Source organism: Colobus angolensis, unplaced genomic scaffold (genome assembly GCF_000951035.1).
Source record: "Colobus angolensis palliatus isolate OR3802 unplaced genomic scaffold, Cang.pa_1.0 Scaffold94, whole genome shotgun sequence".
NCBI lineage: Eukaryota > Metazoa > Chordata > Mammalia > Primates > Cercopithecidae > Colobus > Colobus angolensis.
Genome location: NW_012123376.1, coordinates 3,951,631 through 3,973,001, shown reverse-complemented (window position 1 = coordinate 3,973,001; position 21,371 = coordinate 3,951,631). Strand labels below are relative to the sequence as shown.

Sequence of the window (21,371 nt, the reverse complement as noted above, 5' to 3'; positions counted from 1 at the left end):
TAAAGGCATCAATCTCTCGTGCATGATAAATGTTTAAAGTCAACATTTAACGTAGTAAGGCACAAATGTATGCTCTTACAGGCCACCACCACTATGAGCCTCTCATCCGCAGTTCCCTTGATGAGTCTCATTCGTTCCGATGTTCCTTTGACCCTTGAGTTTCCTGCATAGTTACGTCTGGGGGCTTGGTTCAAGTTGATGTGGGGGTATGATTACTTCATAGATGGTGTTTCATGCTTCTATAATGAGCGTAATGTCTGGTTGGTTGCCTTTTATGATGCCAGCCACAACTGATGATCATGGCTGCAATTCATCACTTCATTAGGGCTTGCAATTTCCTGCACACTTATTTTCTAGAAGGTTTCTATGATCACAAATTTACCTAATGAATCATTTGGTTATTCTTAGGATCACTTTTTATGGAAAAGGCAGGAAAAATGCTTGATCCCTTCCATGTATTTATCTTTAAGCCGTTATTGTCCTTTATAAACATCAGTTCCCCCAAAATTCTCCAAATGTGAGCAATGAGTTTCTTTTTTAGTATTATTATAAAATCATGAATTTAAACATGTGATGTATTTCAAGGTCTGGATGTTTTATTAGTGGTGGTTGTGTTATAATACTTTCTTTTTTAGGTTAACATCTTTTTTTCGTATTTAATATTAATATTCAAATAAACCTAAAGAGAACATAATTACTTTTTAAAACCAAGTAAAATTAAACAAATTTTTGGGAAAAACTTTATGTCTAAAAGTTCTGCATACACTTGGAGATGTTTATGTTTGTACAAAGAATAAACAATTCTGTAACTAAAAACAAAGTATATGATGTCACATTGCTCTAAGATTCACTCTACTTTGTGAATTAGGTCACTCTGGTTGTAGTTTTTATAATCTTTTCACATTTTAAACTTCATGTAAGTAACGTCCTATTTCTTAATATAGTATTTTAAGAACTTGCTTTAAAGTATGAGTACAATTCTAAATTGCATCAAGAACTTTCCTTAAAGTGTGAGTACAATTATAAATTGCATTTTTCAATGTTTAATTCTTTAAATGAGAACGTCACAAAGTTTCTCTCTCACAAAGTTTCTCTCTCACACACACACGGAGACACATAACAGATCAGCAAAGAAAATTAACAAATTTAAGTCATATTCCCTATTTTCAGAAAACTGTAGTGTGTCATAGGAAGAAAGATGTGCATCCAACAATGCAGTGTACTTTGAATGTTGTCATATTTCTCAAAAACAATTCTACGTTATCTCTGAAAAAAATCTTAAAATGCATTTAAAAATCTGCTTTGCATACTATGCACTACAAACCCCAAAAGTCCTTGACTAAAATAAAGCCGTGTATAAAATTTGTATTAGGTAAAATGATCAGAACAAAAAAAAAAGAGACAGTCAGAGAGACAGAGGTCTCATCATAGAATTATGACTATATTTCACAAGCTTGACAGGGATTCCCTGCAAAATTCTGGAACTTACTTTTAAACAAATGATTTTGGATACTTGGAGAGAAAACAAAATAGTAATAAGATGAAAATCATGTCGGTATAGAAAGACTTCCAAAGATTATATAAATAGTAATTTAATCATTATGACAACCTAAGGGGGTAGTATTGTTATTACATACAAATACAAATATATTAAATAATTTGTCTATGGTCACACTGGTTGGAGGTGATAAAGTCGAAATGCAAATCTAAGTAGTCATTTTTTAGAACACGTGCTTTAAATCACTAAAATGTGCTGCTTTTCTTCCTTTTAATATAACTTCTATTTCAGCAAGGATGCTCTTTTCGAAATCGTTACAACATTGTGAATTTATTAAATAAAAACTGAGAAAAATATTGATTCATTCAGGAGAATTTTGGGTAACATAATGAATGATACCTAAGATAATCAATTAATAGAACATTTCAACCTATTAGGAATTCTCCAATGATAAGAGAAATTGATCTCTTGATTTATATTGTTTATTTTACTCGATCATTTAAAGTAATAAAGGAATACATCCTTTTAAAATTTGGAAATGATACAAAGGTGGTATAAATAGCTAATGTGATAGTTTGGGATGTTAATACTCCAAAGTATCTAAAGATCCTAAATCAATGGAATGGAAACTAAAAAACTTAATGTGGATAAATAAAAATTCCTAACACAAATAAAAAATGAAGAAAAATTGGCTTAACAGAATTTTATGTCAGAAAGGCAGGAAATTTACTGAGTCAGACATTCAGCTACCAAACAAAATCTTAAGAACTATGACTAGATTTGTAGTTTATTGTCCATATTGAGGTTCATGTCTAGTGTCTCTTCATTGCACAATTCAATTCTCGAGTATGGTGGGATAGAGGGTAACTTCAATAAACAGAAGGCAACCAAAAAGATGAATAGTCAGAACAAATTAGAATAATTGGCCTAGAAAACAGAAACGCTATAGGTACCAAACCAGAGGGCTTAAATATTGAAATGGCTAGAACCCTGAAGAATTAGCAGACAGTTTGCTTCCAATAAAATATAACCAAGTTAAGGTAGAAGCTATTGAGATGCAAATTTTAATTTGATTAATGAATATACTTCTCACTCTTAAATTTGCTGAAAACAGATTAAGCATCCTACAAAAGTTTAGATATATGAAAATGAGTAAGAAGGATGTAGGAATTATTTCTCCATTATGGGGGAAGCTGAATTACATAACACCTCAAGTCTAAGTTGCTTGATGTTCTATGAATGCTAAACAGAAAAAGTATATGAGCATCATTGACACATAAGAAATTAATACAGGTACAGTTTATAATTATTTAATATATCTCTGCAGATATTTAGGGAGTTAGAGAGAGGACAGCGAATTGTGCATATATCCACACAACTAGGAATTTTAATTAGAATTATTATTGCCTAAAGAGTATATGTAAATTTCCTCCTCAAAATAATCTTGATTATACTCAATACAACCAGCCATAGAAAGTCTAAGTTTAGTACTTTAGCAGACCAGACTCTTTCATGGACACTTGCATGTAAAGCAAATAACAATGCCATAGTGGGAAAGTCTTCATCTATCTAGTTTTCTTTTCCTCAGTGCATTTAATTCTTTCAACCCTAAATTCTCAATTATTTTAATTTTTTTTTTCCACTTGGCTCTATTGTGTTTGAGAGTTTAGTTTGAGCTGCTTCACTTTTCCATAGCCTGAGATTCATGTGGGTTTGGGTTAATCAGAGGTCTAACACAGGTATCGATAAGCTTTTTTGGTAAAAGGCCAAATAGCAAGTATTTTAATCCACTCTGTTTGTATGTGAAAATAGCCATAGACATTACATAAATTTAGATGTGGCTCTATCCCCAGACAAACTTTATTTACCAACACTACATTTTGAATTTCATATAATTCTCATGTGTCATGAAATATTTTTCTTTCTATTTTTTTCCAACCACTTAAAAATGCAAAACCATTCTTAACTCACAGGTCATAAAAACCAGCAGCAGAATAGATTTCACCCAACATTGGAAGCTTGGGGATTCAGACTCTGCTCCATTTAATGTCCTGGCATTGAAGATATGTTATGAAAAAATTTTGGAGCTCCTCTACTTCATAGAAACAGCTAAACAAAGAATACTTTTAAAATATGTAACTCTGAAAGCTATATTTTTGCTTCTCTTTTGTCCTACAAATTCGTATTGCCATTTGCATTTAGGTTCAGTTTTAATTTTAAGTCTTGTCATTACTCTCAAAAAATGTAAACGGTATATTCCAACATTTAGAACATCTCTCAAAGTTCTATTTTCTCTTTAAAGGCTATTTCTCCAGTTGCTTTATAATTCCGAGATATGGACTCAATCTTCTTTGATATTGAACACTTCACTTGCAACAGACCTTCACACTTATTCATAGAATCTTCCCAGGCAAACCAATGTGTAGTCCCTATTCTAGTTACCCACATGTGTCCAATGCTGTTACAGGGGATGTAAGAGTCCATTATTTTATTTGAGGAAAATAAAAACTTCCCCAAAACTAAACGTAATTAACATCTATTAAGTGAGTTTACTAAACTCTGCCTGAACTACAGAGTTAACCAATATATACACTTAGACAGATTGATTTGTTAACTTGTTCTCTCTAATACTTAGAAGTTCTTAGAGGACCTATTCCTCACGCTTATTCTCTGAGGACACTCACTTGATTTTTATCAGGTTATATGGATGCCTTTAAGCATCTAAAACTGTTAGAATCATCTCCTGCCTTTCTTAAAGTGTGTTTACTTTCAGTAATCTTTACCTGTCACCATCAAACTTGAAGCTATACGAATGGCCTGTCTCACAAAATTAGGGTGCCATGATAAAAATGGGCCTTTCTGCCCTTCCACAACAGCCAACTGAACTTCACTTTGATGTTGGCAATAAAAACTATCAGATTTTACTTTCTATAATTATTCTCAATTACAGCCATTGTTCTCTATTTGGCTACTACTATTACCATTTACATCAACACATTCAAAATGCACAACTCCCTTTAATCCGCATGTAACGAAGTTTCTGAAAATATTTGCAAGAGACGAAGTGAGATATCGCTATGACTTAGTAGGCGTTGGCACATGTTTTAAAACATAAAGCGACCTCACTTTCTTCTCTTTGTGTGTATTTTCTTCCTTTCTTCATATATCCCCCTCCTTTCCATTCCTAAACTTAATCTAAGAAAACACAGGAATGTTTCTGACTTCCTAATCATTGAGTCCCAAATTATTTTCTGTAGACTTCTCCCAGAGAAAACTCAACTTCTTCCTCCTGCTTATCAAAACTTTGACAACCAAGGATATATTAAAAGGAGTTCCCCCAAGTATTCTAATTAACAAGTAGCACAACTATTTTTAAAAATATATGTATATTGCAAAATGAAATAAATCAAGTATCCTGATATAAATAAAGACTTTTGGATGCAGGAATATGTAAGCCATTCCTCATGCAAATATTAGCTACAGGTCATAACTTAGACACCCATTATGACTTTAAACTGCTAAAATCTGCTCTTCTATCATATGTTTGCCTTATTTATTAATGTAAATCTTACCAAAATGAGAGATTTTAAATAGTTACCAGTTTTGAAAGTAAAAATTATATAATTAATATTATGAGATGATTATAGTAATCACAACCAGATATTTTTATTATTTTTTTAAATTTTTTTATTTTTTTATTTTATTTTTTTTTTTTGAGGCAGAGTCTCGCTCTGTCGCCCGGACTGGAGTGCAGTGGCCGGATCTCAGCTCACGGCAAGCTCCGCCTCCCGGGTTTACGCCATTCTCCTGCCTCAGCCTCCGGAGTAGCTGGGACTACAGGCGCCCGCCACCTCGCCCGGCTAGTTTTTGTATTTTTAGTAGAGACGGGGTTTCACCGTGTTAGCCAGGATGGTCTCGATCTCCTGACCTCGTGATCCACTCACCTCGGCCTCCCAAAGTGCTGGGATTACAGGCTTGAGCCACCGCGCCCGGCCACAACCAGATATTTTTAATGAGAATAATCACATCATATAAATTAATACTTAGTACCCTGTAACATTTGCTTAAAGTAGCCATTGAGTACAATGATGAGTAGACTTAAATGGATTTTTCCCTCAGCCAAACTCCTCTTCTAGATAACTTTAATGAGTGAGGCAATCAGAGTGCTTAATTCTCAATAATACCTATTACCAAACATCATCATAAATCAAACAATACAGTGATATCTTGCTTATTGAATAATCTGGTAAAAATCTCCCTCTTACAAAAGAGTTTTCAAAGGTCTTTTTTTTTTTTTTTTTTTTTTTTTAATCAGTTCCTTGGCTGAGATCAATGTGGCACTCACTGGCGTTCTCTCAGGTGGCGATCTTTGAGTAGTTAATCCGGGTCTTCTGTGAGACTTTGAGTTATTTTTCCTCTGGTATTGATACTACAGAAACTGCTCAAAGCATCTGTGATTATCTTTGTTTTTAGAGCCTTCAACATGAGAAAAATTCCTGTTTGCATATTACTCAACATTGTATGTAAGTAGTAACAACACCTTTTATATAAGATGTGCTCCAGAGGCTACCTTAAAATTTAAGTGTATTGTATTCAGAAAAATGGGATAATTGTAATGTCAAATAATGATCATGAAGCATAAAATATCTTGTACTTAGTTTAAAAATCAATAATCTATTCTTAATTTTTTGTTATTTCTTACTCCTTGGCCAATCAGACAATGCACTTAAAATATTTTGATTTAAGTACACATTTTAAAATAATATAAAGGAAAAAGATTTTATATATATATGTATATATCTCATACAATTCACACACATACACACAGATACACAGGGACAGAGGAGACAGAATTGTATATATATGCACATATGAAGTTTATATAACAATAATGTTACCTTCAATTTAGTGTATTTTTGAATGTGTGGAAACTTCCAATTTTATTACTTCATTTAGTTTTTACAAAATAATCCACACTAGATTATGCCTTTATTAGATATTTACTAGAATCTGGAAGATTAAATTACATGTCTAAGGTGACAGAGCTAGAAAGTGGCAGTATTTATCCCTTCTGGTCTTCTGATTCTCCTTACATAAATGCTCATAACACCACACACGCATACACACAATTACCCATGTAAGAACACAGACAATTTGAACTACAACATTTAACGTCCTATGTTTTTCTCTATCTTAATAGATATATAGAGAATTTAAAGCAACCCTAGCCTGCCTAAGTAAGTAGTGTGCCCCTGGGGCCACTTGCTACTCTTTTAACAATCTATTTACTATTACTTAGCTTTTTAGAGTTCAAATGTACCTATGGAATAAGAAAAATGGATTAAGAGATGGTGGCTTAAGATGAACATGCCAAAATAATTGTATATAAAAAAAATTACCTTAATAACTGATGTCTCGACTCTGGATGGGGGACTCTGAACTTGTGCTGCTGCCGCCATATTTGCAATGGTGCTGAGGTGGTTCATCTGGCTCATTGCCATGGTGACAGACGCTGGAGGTAGGCTGACAGGTATTAGAGGGTGGGGCATCATCATAAAAGGAAGTTCCAGTCCTATAAAAAATGCACATATATCATCATTGCTCTGGAGGGCATAAATCACTAAAAATTGAAACATTTAAAAGTTTTATAATGTTAGTAGTCAAAGAAAAAATATTTTTCCTCTTCGTATGCAAAAATTTCACTCACTACTCAGGGAAACTAGGCTTATAGCTATTTGGTTTGGTCCCATGGTTTATCATTTCCTAACTTTTCCTGTGTTTAATACAAATGGTCAATTCTTTGCTATATTCTTCCTGTAATCAGTCTGAATCTTGCTTAAAATACTAGGGTTTTCTTTAACTTATCCCAATTAGTTATGTAAATATAGTATATCTCTTTATTATGTCTTATTTTGCCAACTGATAATTACAATTTTTAAAACTACGATTTTTTAATGCTAAAAAATGCCATCGTACCATTTGGCAGAAGGTGGCTCTGCTGAAGATGGTTGAGAGGATGACTAAGTGGAAGGCTACGTGCTCCAGGCAAGCAGGGCTGGGTTACAGAGGCCTGAGGTCCCTGGGATGGGGAAGAGGGCAGTGTTTCCTTATCCCAGGAACCATCACTGCTGCCTGTGGGGAATGAATATAAATTACTTGGATATAATATTATTCCAAATCTTCCAACGACTAATTTAAAATGATGTTTTAAAAAATATATCACATTTGGAGTTGGAAAACTGATTTCTAGGGAAATAAGCTGAGGTAAGTAAATTTCCCCTAAGCTACACATTCTTTTTGATTTTCTGTTTCTTATATAGGATCTCAAAATTTTAAAAAATAATATTTCTGGAACATTTAACCTCGTGGTGGAGTCTAACACTGTGTTGGCTATCCAGCTTAATGTTAAATGGTCTCTATTATATTAACTAGATAATTAATTACTCCTTGGAACTGAAACACACTAATATTTATAGAATGTAAAGTTATCCTTGTAGTAAATGACATCCTAGCCATCAAATAGAGTGCCTAAGTTCATTACACAGCAAATCCTAAAAATGGAGCCATTAAATGTCCAGCTTGGTTAGACATTGTACAGAGAACACAAAAGATCACTTTATAGAATATAATGCCATAGCAAAAATTAAATACGCATGCATGTTTGTGTGAATAAATATATCACTTGTTTTCAATAAAGAGAAACATACATTTATGTCTCCATGTCAATGTCACTCATCTGAGGACATGCATTTCAATATTGGTGGCAATGCCTTGGATTTTAAAAGATCACGAAATACCTTATTAGAATACTCCTTGGAAGGTGTTTATAAATCATTTCAATTTCAATGTGCTCCTAAATTAAATTAATTCAATATTAATTTATTCCTTAACTGAATCTGTTGAAAATACAAACTATCCACTTAGAGGAAATTTCTGTAATATCTCTATTAGCTCATGACTGTTTTATTTCTTAAAAAAAGAAACCATATTTTCATATAATATGCATAGAAACAGCAGAGTTGGTAAAACTCCAATTTAATGCTTTAGCTCTGCTAAAAGCCTCATTGTAAAATCTCTACGACATCGTTTTTAATGAAGAATACTTAGTTACTGCCATGATTTTTTTCCATTTACTTCATGAAGACAGTTAAGGTTCAATATAAATTCAAACTCATTAGCTCAATACTGTCTGGATCTTCGAGTAAATTGTTCAGAAGTGGGTAATGAAAACTCAATTCAAATTCTTCAGCAATCAAACAAAGCAATTTTATTAAACAATGAAAAGAATCAATTAAAATGGATATCTTTGTTATCTTTATTATTCTACAAGAAGCCATGACAGCTTTTGGTTTAAAAAAAGTTTATAGCTTCATACAGAAACGACTCACAGAAATGAAATTTCTCCAGCTTGCTCCTACATTGTGATATAAAAGTTCTTTTCATATTCACAAATGTATACACCTTATTCTGTTCTCATAACTTTTTTGACACTTATTCTAAGGTACTAGTCAAACATGCGAGAGCTATAAATAGATGAATTTTTCAAATGTATGCTATCAAGAGATTATTATTACAAAACATTCTAAACATCTTCTCTTTACATTCCCTTTATCAAAGTACATGCGATTTTTTATTGTAGGCTTAATTCCCAAAATCTGTGGGATTTGATTTGGTCACACGTTATGATTCAGCATTGATTTTACCTTGTAGGTTATCGGTTAAAACTGACTATTGGGATATAGAAATCATGCTTTGGAATAAATATTATTTTAATATAAAAATTGTGCTGGAAAGTAAGAAATAATAAGTAATTTTCTCTGTATTTTACACTTCATTTAAATTTTCAACAAATGTAACCATTACATATTCATAGTAGATTGCATATTTGAGAATAATTAACTAAAATAGGGAGTGGAAAAATAGACATTCATTATTTTGGATTCAGTTTGAGCTCCATTTATACCTATAATCTACGTTTGTTTTTCTGTTCACTTAAACTAATTTCCTCTTTTATTGAAGTCCTTATTGCCAGGATAAATAAATAAATGGGAAATAGTTATTTCTGCAAATATATTTAAATTTCACTCATATCAGTAGAGATGCACAATAACTATTTTTCACATTATTAAGGTGTAAAATATTATCTTAAAATTCTGATTAAATCACTCTGAAAACAGACTACAGATAAAACGCTATCCATTTTCACATCTGTTTTTGCATCACAGATATCAGTCCCTTGTGCACAGGTAAATATCAAGCATTCATATGTGAATTTTCTCTAGTAAGTTTCTAATGCTATATTAGATTTTCACGATATATAGAGTGCTTCTAGCCATCTCCACCAATCATCATTTGTTAAATACTCATGATGTTAGCTCATTTGGGTAATAAATAGAGCAAACAATTAAGAAGCTAAGTCTGATGAAAAATATACAATATATAACCAAGTCAGCTGTGATTTTTGCATTATTTATAACATCTTTTTACTCTATTAGCATGAATAAATAAGAATTGAAAATAGACCTCTTCAGAACAAGACATGCCCATAGTTATTAAGTGTATATTTTCACAATTTTGTTTTAAGCCAACATATAGCATGATATAAACCAGCATATATGTACTATGCCTTCACACAAATATATACATACACACATAAATACCTTTAAAATTCATATTTACTATTAAGACTGCAAGAAACAGCAGCAGATTCAATACATAAGAAACTTCTAATATTTGGCAGGAGAAGACAGAAACAGAAAAAACTGACTTACTGGTATTACAAATATACTAATACCTACATATTTAAATTTATAGAATTTATATATAAAAAGTGACTGTGTGTGTTTAGTTTTTCTTTTGTGTAATAGATGGGACAAGCAAGGTTATTTCAAGATTTAGTGTAACTGAAATTCAAATATGTAAGGACTAGGTATGGGAGGTCCTCTCCCCGCTTAGTCCCTCCCCATTCCAACATTAAAACAAAGTTTCTGAAAAATAAGTTTGATGCAATGTCTTAGTCTTCATGGACTCAGACTATTTCCCTTGGCTCACCCTCACTTGATATTTTTATTGCATTTTATGATACATATTTTATGATGGACCAGGTTTGAAATGCAGAAATATATCCTTAAATTGTGATACCCTACTCTAAGGGTACCAGATTACTGAATAGTCAGAAATGATGAGTTACAAATATAAAATGGTTTTCGTTTTCCTCTAATTATTGCCTTCAAAAAAGCTTTGTCAAGGTTCCCTATTCTATCCCTTAAGAGCCTTGAGCAGATTTTGAGTATAATAAATCCATTCTCGGCCGGGCGTGGTGGCTCACCCTCCAATCCCAGCACTTTGTGAGGCCGAGGGGGACGGATCACAAGGTCAGGAGATCGAGACCATCCTGGCTAACACGGTGAAACTCCGTTTCTATTAAAAACACAAAAAATTGGCCAGACCACTATTCACAATAGCAAAGACTTGGAATCAACCCAAATGTCCATCTGTGACAGACTGGATTAAGAAAATGTGGCACATACACACCAGGGAATACTTGCGTCCTTTGTAGGGACATGGATGCAGCTGGAAACCATCATTCTTAGCAAACTATCACAAGAACAGAAAACCAAACACCGCATGTTCTCACTCATAGGTGGGAACTGAACAATGAGATCACTTGGACTCGGGAAGGGGAACATCACACACCGGGGCCTCTCATGGGGAGGAGGGAGGAGGGAGGGATTGCATTGGGAGTTATACCTGATATAGATGATGAATTGATGGGTGCTGACGAGTTGATGGGTGCAGCACACCAACATGGCACAATGTACATATGTAACAAACCTGCACACTATGCACATGTACCCTAGAACTTAAAGTATAATAAAAAGAAAAAAAAAAATTGGCCAGACGTAGTGGCGGAAGCCTGTACTCCCAGCTACTCGGGAGGCTGAGGCAGGAGAATGGCGTGAACCCGGGAGGCGGAGCTTGCAGTGAGCTGAGATCGCACCACTGCACTCCAGCCTGGGGGACAGAGCGAGACTCCGTCTCAAAAATAAATAAGTAAACAAACAAACAAACAACAAACAAATAAATTCATTCTAGTTAACTGTCATCGCTGCTTCCCCATCCGCACTAGCATTAGCCATTTCTAGAGTCTAGGTATCTGGAAGACAGAGGCTTGCTCAGCTTTTCAACCATCCTGTCTTCCTCCTCTTTCTTCTGGGTAGTAAGATAAACGTCTCTGCTTAAATGGTTCCTGCTTAAATTTCCCCTGCACTGCAACTTCTGTGGCTACGCCTTTAGGCAACTGACATCTTCCAAGTTGTAGAGGCCTAAATCTAAACATTTCCATGGTGGTAATGTCTGATCCTTTAAGGGAATCCTTACTGGGGAACCTCCTAACTGCACAAGTCCCTCACAGTAGAATCTCCTCCAGCTTCATGATCCTCTAAGCTCCCTAAACTCCCATTGCCTCTTGATACTAAGGCCCTCCTCCTGATGTAGGTCCTCTTGTTCTGATGTCCACTTTCTCCAGCCTGCTCCCTTCTCCTCAATTCTTTACCACCACCTCCAACCCCTGCTCCCAATCAGCAGTTCACACTTAAGCAGAAATCCAGCTACCAAACGAGGTGGAAGCATCTGCAATCCTTGAGTAATTCTCTTGGAATTCTCCTCCCTTGACCTTCTCAGTGAGGAAGCATGCTCAAACAGGAATTATTAAACCACAGCCATACCTACAAGTTGCTGTCCTTTCAAAAGAATGACCTCTTCAAATCCCATCTTATAAATGAATGTTCATAAATGAGTGTGGCCCATTCTTATAAAGGAAGAAGGTGGTTGTTCATGAAGTCTGGAGTGACAGTTAAGACAGCAATGCTGATTCAGTTGCTATTAATAAGTACCAATTGCTTTTAACTTTCTTGAAATGAGGAGTACCTGACACCTTTTTTTCTTGTTGGCAACCACAGGAAAAATTTTATTTAATATCCTGTTACATAAACATACACAAGAAAATGGACTACAAATATGGCTATGTTATAAATCAAATTTTAGTAACTGGTTCTTGTAAATAAACTGAAATAAAGGGAAAGCTTAAAGAAAAATAAAGGGAAGTACAATTTTTAGGTAGGAAAGGGAATGAAAAATGTTTTGGAGAAAGATATTGTTAGTTTCTCTTTACTAAAAACACAGTAACAATTTTGAGTGTGTGTATTCGCAGCACCAATTATAGTCTTAGTCCAAATAATTACATATATTCATGAATTTGTTCATTTCATTCCTAAATATATCCAATGAGAAACAGGTTCCCAAAGAGAAATCCACAGTATTTCTATGCATTTTAGATAGAAAACACATAAAGTAATCAAACACAAAACTAAAGTGATCTGTAAAATGTAAATGCCTTTTAAATTACCATGCATTAAAATAGTAAAAGGATATTTAACTACTGTATTACTATCACTTATACCTAGGTGACATGTAACTATTTGTTAAGATTTTCCCACAGGCTGACCCTGATAAAGGAGGCAAATCTCAAAGGGACTAACGGTCACACCACTGCTTATTGAGTGACACTGATAGATTGTGACGGGAACCTGACATTGTCAAGATTCGTTTACAATGAAAATGACGGCAAGAGCAGACATTTACTCCATACCATTGGAGACCACTTAGAAAGATGTCAACTCCATCTTAACAATGAAAATAAAACTTCTAAGTAAAAGTAAATACTAGTCACAGGTGCTACAGATGTTTAGCTGTTAGTTCAGAGGCAGGTGAGAGAATAAACAAGTTATTATCTTTTAGTGGATTAAGTTCACTCTATTAGCAAAATGATATAAAATGTCAGCAGTAATGCTAGTATTTTGCATGAGTTGCGGAAACAGTCCTTTCATGAAAGTTATTGTAATATAGTCTTTAAATATTCTTTTGGATAACTATCTAATCCCAGTTGATCTACTCTAGGATACAAAAACACTGAAATCTCCTGATGCTTTGGTTTGACTTCATCATGCTACTAAAATGAGAAAAGAAGAAATCTTCTAGGGATACAATTAATTAGGGAAACAGTTTAAAATGTTCCTGTTTTAAGTGTAGTGGTTTAGCAAAGAAAATGCCACAAGTGCCTCCTAACTGGTATTGCAAAATAATGTCCGCAGAGTAGGTCAGCACATGTATCATGTTTGATTTGGAGGTTCTGGAAAAAAAAAAAAAAGAACTGGCTGGCTTTCATGTAACCAATTCTGCTTGGCTTAATATTCTTACATCAAATTATTTTTTTCTTGAGAGAAAAATAATGTTGTTATAAATTAACTGCCCCATTACCTATAAATATATCATTTAGGAAAATATGTCACTTTCCCATAAATAATTAGATATTTTTTCTTTAGTTATCTATCACTCACTAAATCTTACCCTGTGCTACTTGAATGTCAGATATAGTTAATTAGGAATGTGAAACTCTAGACATACAAGGGGACTTTTGTCTTACCTATGATGTTTATTTTTTTGAAAGCAGAGCTGTTTCGATATGTTTCATTTTACATGCATTGTTTATAACATAATACTGATGCTATTAGTGTTCTTGGACTTGTCAAAACTTTGTTAATTCTAAATTTCTTCACCTTCTTAAGATATTGTTATTGCCCTATATACTCCACAATGGTGCTGAAAGTAACAATAAGTGAAGTTGTACAAAGTACACACAAATTAATCGAAACTAGAACTGCTTATTTTTAAGTTTTGGCTGAATAATGTTTCCTATGGCCAATGATTGTTGAACTAAAGAAAATGGGAAACAAACCATAAAATCAAATCTGATATCCAAGTGACTAACGTAAGATGAAACGATACTTAACGAACAGACAGACATTACTAAAAACAATGGCTTTTTTATCCTGAGAAACTTTGGATAATTATGAAAAATAAAAATAGCATTAGGAAACTTAAAATAGATAATGGTTTCAATTTTAAATAGCTTTCATTTTGGAACTCATAAAATTTATTAAAATAATTTCGATGTATAAGTAACAATGTTTCATGTATTTTTCCTTATGTCATAGTAAATTTCAGAAAGTTTTGATGCAACTCAAACTAAAAGAAGTAGGGTGAGAATTATAAAGATAAAAGGTAAAATACTGTATGTGCAGAAGAGAGAGATAATCATATCAGAAAACACTGTTTTTTTGATGCTGTTGTTGTCTTTGGACTCATTAGCAGCATGCTCTAAGTGTTAACCAAGGAAAATAGATCCACATCCCAAAATAAATCAAACAAATGCAGACTCAGACTGGGTAAATAGTTACATAGATTTTTGTATAAGAAAAAATTAGTAGCCAGGCTGATTTGTATTGACTACATATTTGGGTGTCTTGTAAATACAGACTATAAGCTGATTGTAAGCAAGAGCCAAATGTTTCTAGTCAGTGGAAATGAGACTGAAAAAAATTGGTTAATTTCTACAACTTAAGTATAATTTGATTACAGATAAAGGACAACGTAGAAATGACCACACAAGGTATGTACACACTTTGCTATCTAAAACTTATTCATACAGTTCTTCAGAATAAAGCAGTTTGGTATAAAGTATCTATGTTAATTTTGTTTTACATCTTTTAGCCTTTCTTATTGCCAATGTTAATGAATTTCTACTTTTTCTAACTTTACTTCATCAGATTATTTTTCTATTAGGCAAACCAATGAAATAGACATTCTTTTTCTAAGGATTTTGTAATTTCCTATAGATTTATAATCACATTAAATAAAATGGTGAGTTATATTATATATATTGTTAGTGGAGTAATCAATGTCAAGGTATATATTATTAATATATTTATGCTCATATACAAATGTTGCCTATGGCAAGTTAAAATAAGTTTTAATTTTCATGATTTTATACAATGCCATCAGTTTTCAATTATTTGTGTTGAAATTTAAAGCTTTTCTTCCTACTTGAGGAAAATTGCTATTGAATTTTCCAAAAAGTATAAAACCTTCATAAGTGAGATGATATGCTTTGGCAATTGTCTTGATATTTCTCATATGTATGGATTTAAGTATTAATTTATCTCCTTCCTAAACCTGGTTAGCCTCAAAGAAGGACATCACCAGCGAGTTTTATAAGCCAGGAACCCAGGAATCCACTTTATCTTCTCATCTCTTCCTGTGCACTATCAGCGCCCAACTCCTTTTTCATGTCCTACTGATTTCATCTCTATTATTTAACTCTATTTTGTCTGTTTTTACCTCAACTGCTGTAATCAAATCTAGGACCACCACTTTTAATTAAAAATCTTACATTGTCACTCTCCTGCTTAGAGGTCTTCATTTTCTTCCAATTGTTATTAAGAAAAGTATTTTAAAATTTTGTCTTAATGTAAGTTCCACGTGGTCAAGCCTGTGTCTTTTTTTTTTCTTCTCATCATTGTATCTGTAGAAATAAATAAGGTAAGACTAACTCTCAATCAGTTCTTTAGCTGAGAGCTTCAGATCCAGACCAATTTTCACATTTACATCTGGTAAACATCATTGTGGCAATAAAAGTATTCAGATATAGCCATTGTTATGGAGCAGCTTATGATATGCAGGAGAGGCACATGCACATATAATAACATGTATTTGCCTAATTATTATCTTTTTTTTTTTTTTTTTTAATACAGAATCTCACTCTGTCGCTCAGGCTGGAGAGCAGTGGTGCAATCTCGGCCACTCCGCCTACCGGGTTCAAGTGATTCTTTTGTCCCAGCCTCCGGAGTAGCTGAGGCTACAGCACACGCCACCATGTCCAGCTAATTTTTGTATTTTAGTAGAGACGGGGTTTCACAATGCCAAGCTGGTCTCAAAGTCCTGACCTCGTGATCTGCCCGCCTCGCCCTCCCAAAGTGCTGGGATTACGGGCATACGCCACCGCGCCCGGCCCTAATTATTATTCTTAACTGTAACTAAAGATAGAGAAGATAAAGAATTGGTAATATGTTTAACATTTTGGAAATAAGCTTGATGGAACTTAATAACCACTTAAATATGAATGGAGATGAAGTGAGTAAAATATGAAAGATGAATTCAGCATCTAGATTAACAATTGTTGTATAGTGGCACAATTAAGGAGGCAATGATGACGATGATAGTATCTAGTATATATCATATACTTAGGATGTGTTGGCATTTTGTTAACTTTCATGTGCATTATCCTAATTTTGAATTCACAATCCAAGTTTTTTTTCACCCTTATAAAGAAGATCAGATTTTACAATGAATCAAATTCAGTTCAATATTGGACTGGTTAAATATGAGATGTTTTGGTAATAGTCATGCAGAGATTGACAACAGGTAATTATAAATATGGGACTGAAATTTGGGAGAAAAGGAGATGCCCAGTGAGGAAGATTTGGAAGTCATTAATTTCTACATAGTAGATTAAGCCATGATGCTTTAAGCGGGTATGGAAAGAATAAAGGTATTGCTACCAAAAATGTATTTCTACTATAAACCATAGAATAAGACTCAAATAAACCACATTGCATAATGTTTTAACCCTGAAGAGCTGAGCAAGAATAAGGAAATACTGGTATGTGACTCCTATAGTTTAATACAAGTTACACAGATTATAATAAATTCTTAGCACAAATGGTTGTATTAATGCATTTTTATAATATTCAAGTCTCTCTACTTACTTCTAAGCTAAAATATTCTTTTAAATAAGATAATCAACATGAATACATGAATGTCTGACATATCTTAGGCTCTCAATTAATAATGAATGAATGCACATTATGATTGAATTTAAAAATTTAACAATCCTAACTAATATTTAAGGTAGACAGCCTAAAGAAAGACAAAACCAAAAAGACACAACTAAGAATAATTTCAAAATGTGCCATTAGTCCAACTTGTAATATGATAATCAGGATATCCAGTAATTACAAAGTTCATCTTAAAAACATTATGGAGGTGGCTGCCTTTAAATTGAGGTACTGCATATAACAGAAAAGACCTCAACACATTTGAAGAACCACTGAAATAATATTATATTATAGTGTAGATTACATGCAGATGGCAGGCTTGTTGAAAGCTACTGTTTATATGAAACCAAATCGTTCTGACCATAGCTTCTATTATACATAGTGAAGACATTCTATTCAAAGCACTTTTCATCAGTTTTTCATGGGCATTCAGAGGAGGAGGTTTTCAAGGTCAAAAGGACCAATAAAATTGTGGCTGCTGGCAATGGAAAGAATACTTCGGATCAGCAGCAATATGGATAATTTTATTTTTACCTTTATACTCCAATTTGGGGAAAATATAAGCACTCATTTTTATCCCAAGAATAAATGGTTATAAAACTCTTCTGTAGATTGCCGTGACAATGAGAGTTAGAACAAGAAAGAGGGTTTAAAACTATGTTTCTAAATAGGGATTTATTTTCTCAAAATATCAATCTTCATAGGTAAATATAAAGTAAAATTTAAACATCTTTATTCTTTTTATTTTAAAACTTATCTAATTTAATTATTGTAACCATAATATGACCAATGAAGAATATAAGGGGTATGAACCTATGTAAAGTTACACAATGTCAGACTCAAGTGCTAAACACAGGTTTAAGTTTAGAAAGACAACAACTCAGGATGGCATTTAGCTAAATCATCACATTCATTTTTGTTTCTTTTTCCCAATAATTTTTCCCAATATCAATATTAAGAAGGTACATCCCTTGGTAAAAAACAAATAATGAATGATGAAGTATGGTATATTTTCTAAAATGGTCAAAGAAATAGGATTTTTTAAAATTCTCAACTTACAAAAATAATGTGTATTCAAATTATCGTTATCTAGAAATAATAGTAATAAAGCTACTGAATTTTAAATGCTTTCAGTGTGAGAGAAATCCACCTATTAAAAATAATTACCTCCATGGTCAGGCACAGTGGTTCACATCTGCAATCCCAACACTTTGGGAGGCTGAGGTGGACAGATCACCTGAACTCAGGAGTTCAAGCCCAGCCTGGGCAATATGGGGAAACCCCATTTCTACAAAAAATACAAAAATCAGCCAGACATGGTGGCGCACATCTGTAGTCCCAGTTACTCAGGAGGCTGAGGCAGGAGGGTTGCTTGAGCCTGGGAGGCAGAGGTTGCAGGGCTGCAGTGAGCCATGACCATCCCACTGCATTCCAACCTGGGTGACTGAGCAAGACCCTGTCTCAAATAATTATAAGAATCATCATCATCGCGGGGGTCCGTAATTAACAATAAATCATTATCTGATTCTAAAAGATATTCTCCATTGTAAAATACTTACTATAATCTGTTATTTACCTTGTAATCCCAAACTGTCTTAAATAATTTTAATATTTCCTCCAATGTTAAAGTATTGCACCCTTCCTACTTTTTGCCTGTTCTACCACACGCATTATCTTCCATCAATACATCAGAGAATATTAAGATTATCATAAACACATGCTCTCATTTAGATAAGCCTGGCCTAAGACTTGAGGTCGCCTGGCTAAGTGTACCTTGTTAAACTTGCAACAAATGTTGCTCTTAATTAAAATAATTTATATGGAACAACTACTTAAGACTTCAGCTACTAGATTAAAATAAAATTTTTCAAAACAAGTTAAACACCTAAGAACTTCCTTTGGTTAAAATTATCTGTGTAAAAATTGTTTTCTTCTTTGAGTTTGAAATTTCGCTCTGAGCTGTGAGCTTCCTACGAAGAGTTGCTTTTCAGAAAGAAACATCTGGACTTTATGCTTTAGTGTAAGTATCTTTAAATCATTTCACAAGAAACATAATTGTGTTATGGACATACCAATAAACAATAATGCAAAGGTGACTTATCTTCTAATACTTGTGTGTGCAAATTACTATGATAGGTGTTTTAAATATATTTAACTATTTTAAAGCTAACTCATAAAAGTATTAAGACTTTAAGAATAGAACATGGCTTAATTTTTGAACTGTGTCAAATCTCTATTGAATTGTAAAAACATTTTTTGAAAATCATTTAATTATGTGCATTTATTCTGGTTAATATTAATATAATTTTAAATTTTAGATGATAAATAAGAAGGCTTTGAAAAACAATTTGTGTTCTTATTTATTTCAAAATTAAGTTACCACTGCATATTGGAAATCTAAGGGAGGCAAGCCAACAGAAACGATCAGACTAAGATTATTATTCAGTCATATGAACCAGCAAATAAAGAAATAGGGCAGAAAACATAATTTTAAAAAATATATCCAGAATGTTATGGTGTACAGGCCAAGGAGCAATAAATTGCATGTAAACTTTGTAATACAACCGACAATTTATTTTTCTGTGTATATTTGAATCATAGAATATTAGAGAACAAAATAGATATTGAAATCATTTGTTCATTCATTTTTTTAGCATATACTGAACATCTGTTTTGTGCCAGGCATTGTTGTAAGCACTGGGGAGATAGCAATGGACAAAGTAGATAAAATTTTGTATCCTCATGGAGTTTATATTCAAACTACGAGGAGGTTGAAAAAATAATAAGCAAATAAATAAAGTAATATGGTATACCAGTTATGGAAGGATGAAAAAGAATTTTCTCATGTGCATGTGTCTGTTTGAGCACATGTAAGCATGTGTGTTGGAAAAAAATATATTTTAAAATGATACAATAAGGTGAGACTTTACTGAGGATGGCACCATAAAGTCTAATACCCTCATTTTGCAGCAAGGGAAGCTGAGGTTCAGTGATTAAATTAAGTCCTTAAGGTCGCACAGTCTTTTGGAAAAAGAGCTGAATTTAGAAGATGTTTCCATGACTTCTGGCCCCATACCCTCTCCATGGCATGACAGAGCACACCCAGTTCAGAGAATTGCCTGGGCCATGCAGTGAGGCGAAGACATACATAAATGGTGCGTCTGGATGACAACTGGGTAGCTCAATTGACTAGAGGAGAGAACACACATTAGGAAAGCCTGAGAAGTCAGAAGGAATTAGGTAGGCTAGGACCAGATTATGAAAGTTCTCAGATGTCAGGATGATGAGTTTGGTCATCATCTTAGGCAGAGGAGAGATATGATTAAAGTGATGTATCAGATAGTCAGAAGGAGGAGAAGGAACTCATCATCAGGAATAATCATCCTGAGTTCTGTCATCCAACACATTGACATTGATATGACCAGGGCAGGATTCCTGAATCTCATATTTCATGTCACTGGAAAATTGATAAAATAGAAAAAAAAAATCTTGTGTTCTCTATCATTAGAGAGTTTTCTAAGAAGATGACTGAAGAACAAATTGGTTTTCAGAGCCAGACATGACAAAACAATTATGTCAGGTGAGGACAAGTGGTTACTGCATACTCTACTCCATATCTAAACCTACTGGCTGTAGTTCCTTTTATACTGCAGTTAATATGTTTTTTTAAATTAAGAAAAAACTGTCTGTATCATATTTGGAAGGCTTCACATACAGAGACACAATTTACCTTTTCTTGACAGAGGGTACCAGTTCACCAATTACTGAGTCAACAATGTGGAGTTCTTACTAGGAAAGCAAGAGGATACTTGGTAGATTCAGGGTTAACAGATAGCTTTTAGACCCTCCCTGAGTGACATAGTTGGAGATGCTAAAAAGGGAATACTACTCCCAAATTCAAGATTAAATAATAAGGTTTATGAAATGTAACAAGGTTGCTTCAATCTTTTTAAAGAAAAATTAAATCTGGGGAATATGCTTTAATACTGCAATTTCTATTTGGTACAAAGTGTATATTACATGGCACTTCAAATAACTGTTATCAAACAGAATATTTTACATGTCAGCAGATAGGAAAACAGTGTGTAATACCCTGACATTGAAAACCATGCACCAGTAAAACAAACATCCTAGACTTA

The 21,371-nt window shown here is 33.5% G+C and overlaps 1 protein-coding gene across 1 annotated transcript in view; it reads right to left on the bottom strand.

Annotated features, from left to right (window-relative positions):
• Positions 1 to 21,371, bottom strand: part of DACH1 (dachshund family transcription factor 1) — a 433,308-nt gene that overhangs the window by 132,585 nt on the left and 279,352 nt on the right. Inside the window, exon 4 of the mRNA XM_011932161.1 lies at positions 6,898 to 7,070. Within this exon, the coding sequence (XP_011787551.1) occupies positions 6,898 to 7,070 (173 nt within the window). The remainder of the gene's footprint in view (positions 1 to 6,897; positions 7,071 to 21,371) is intronic.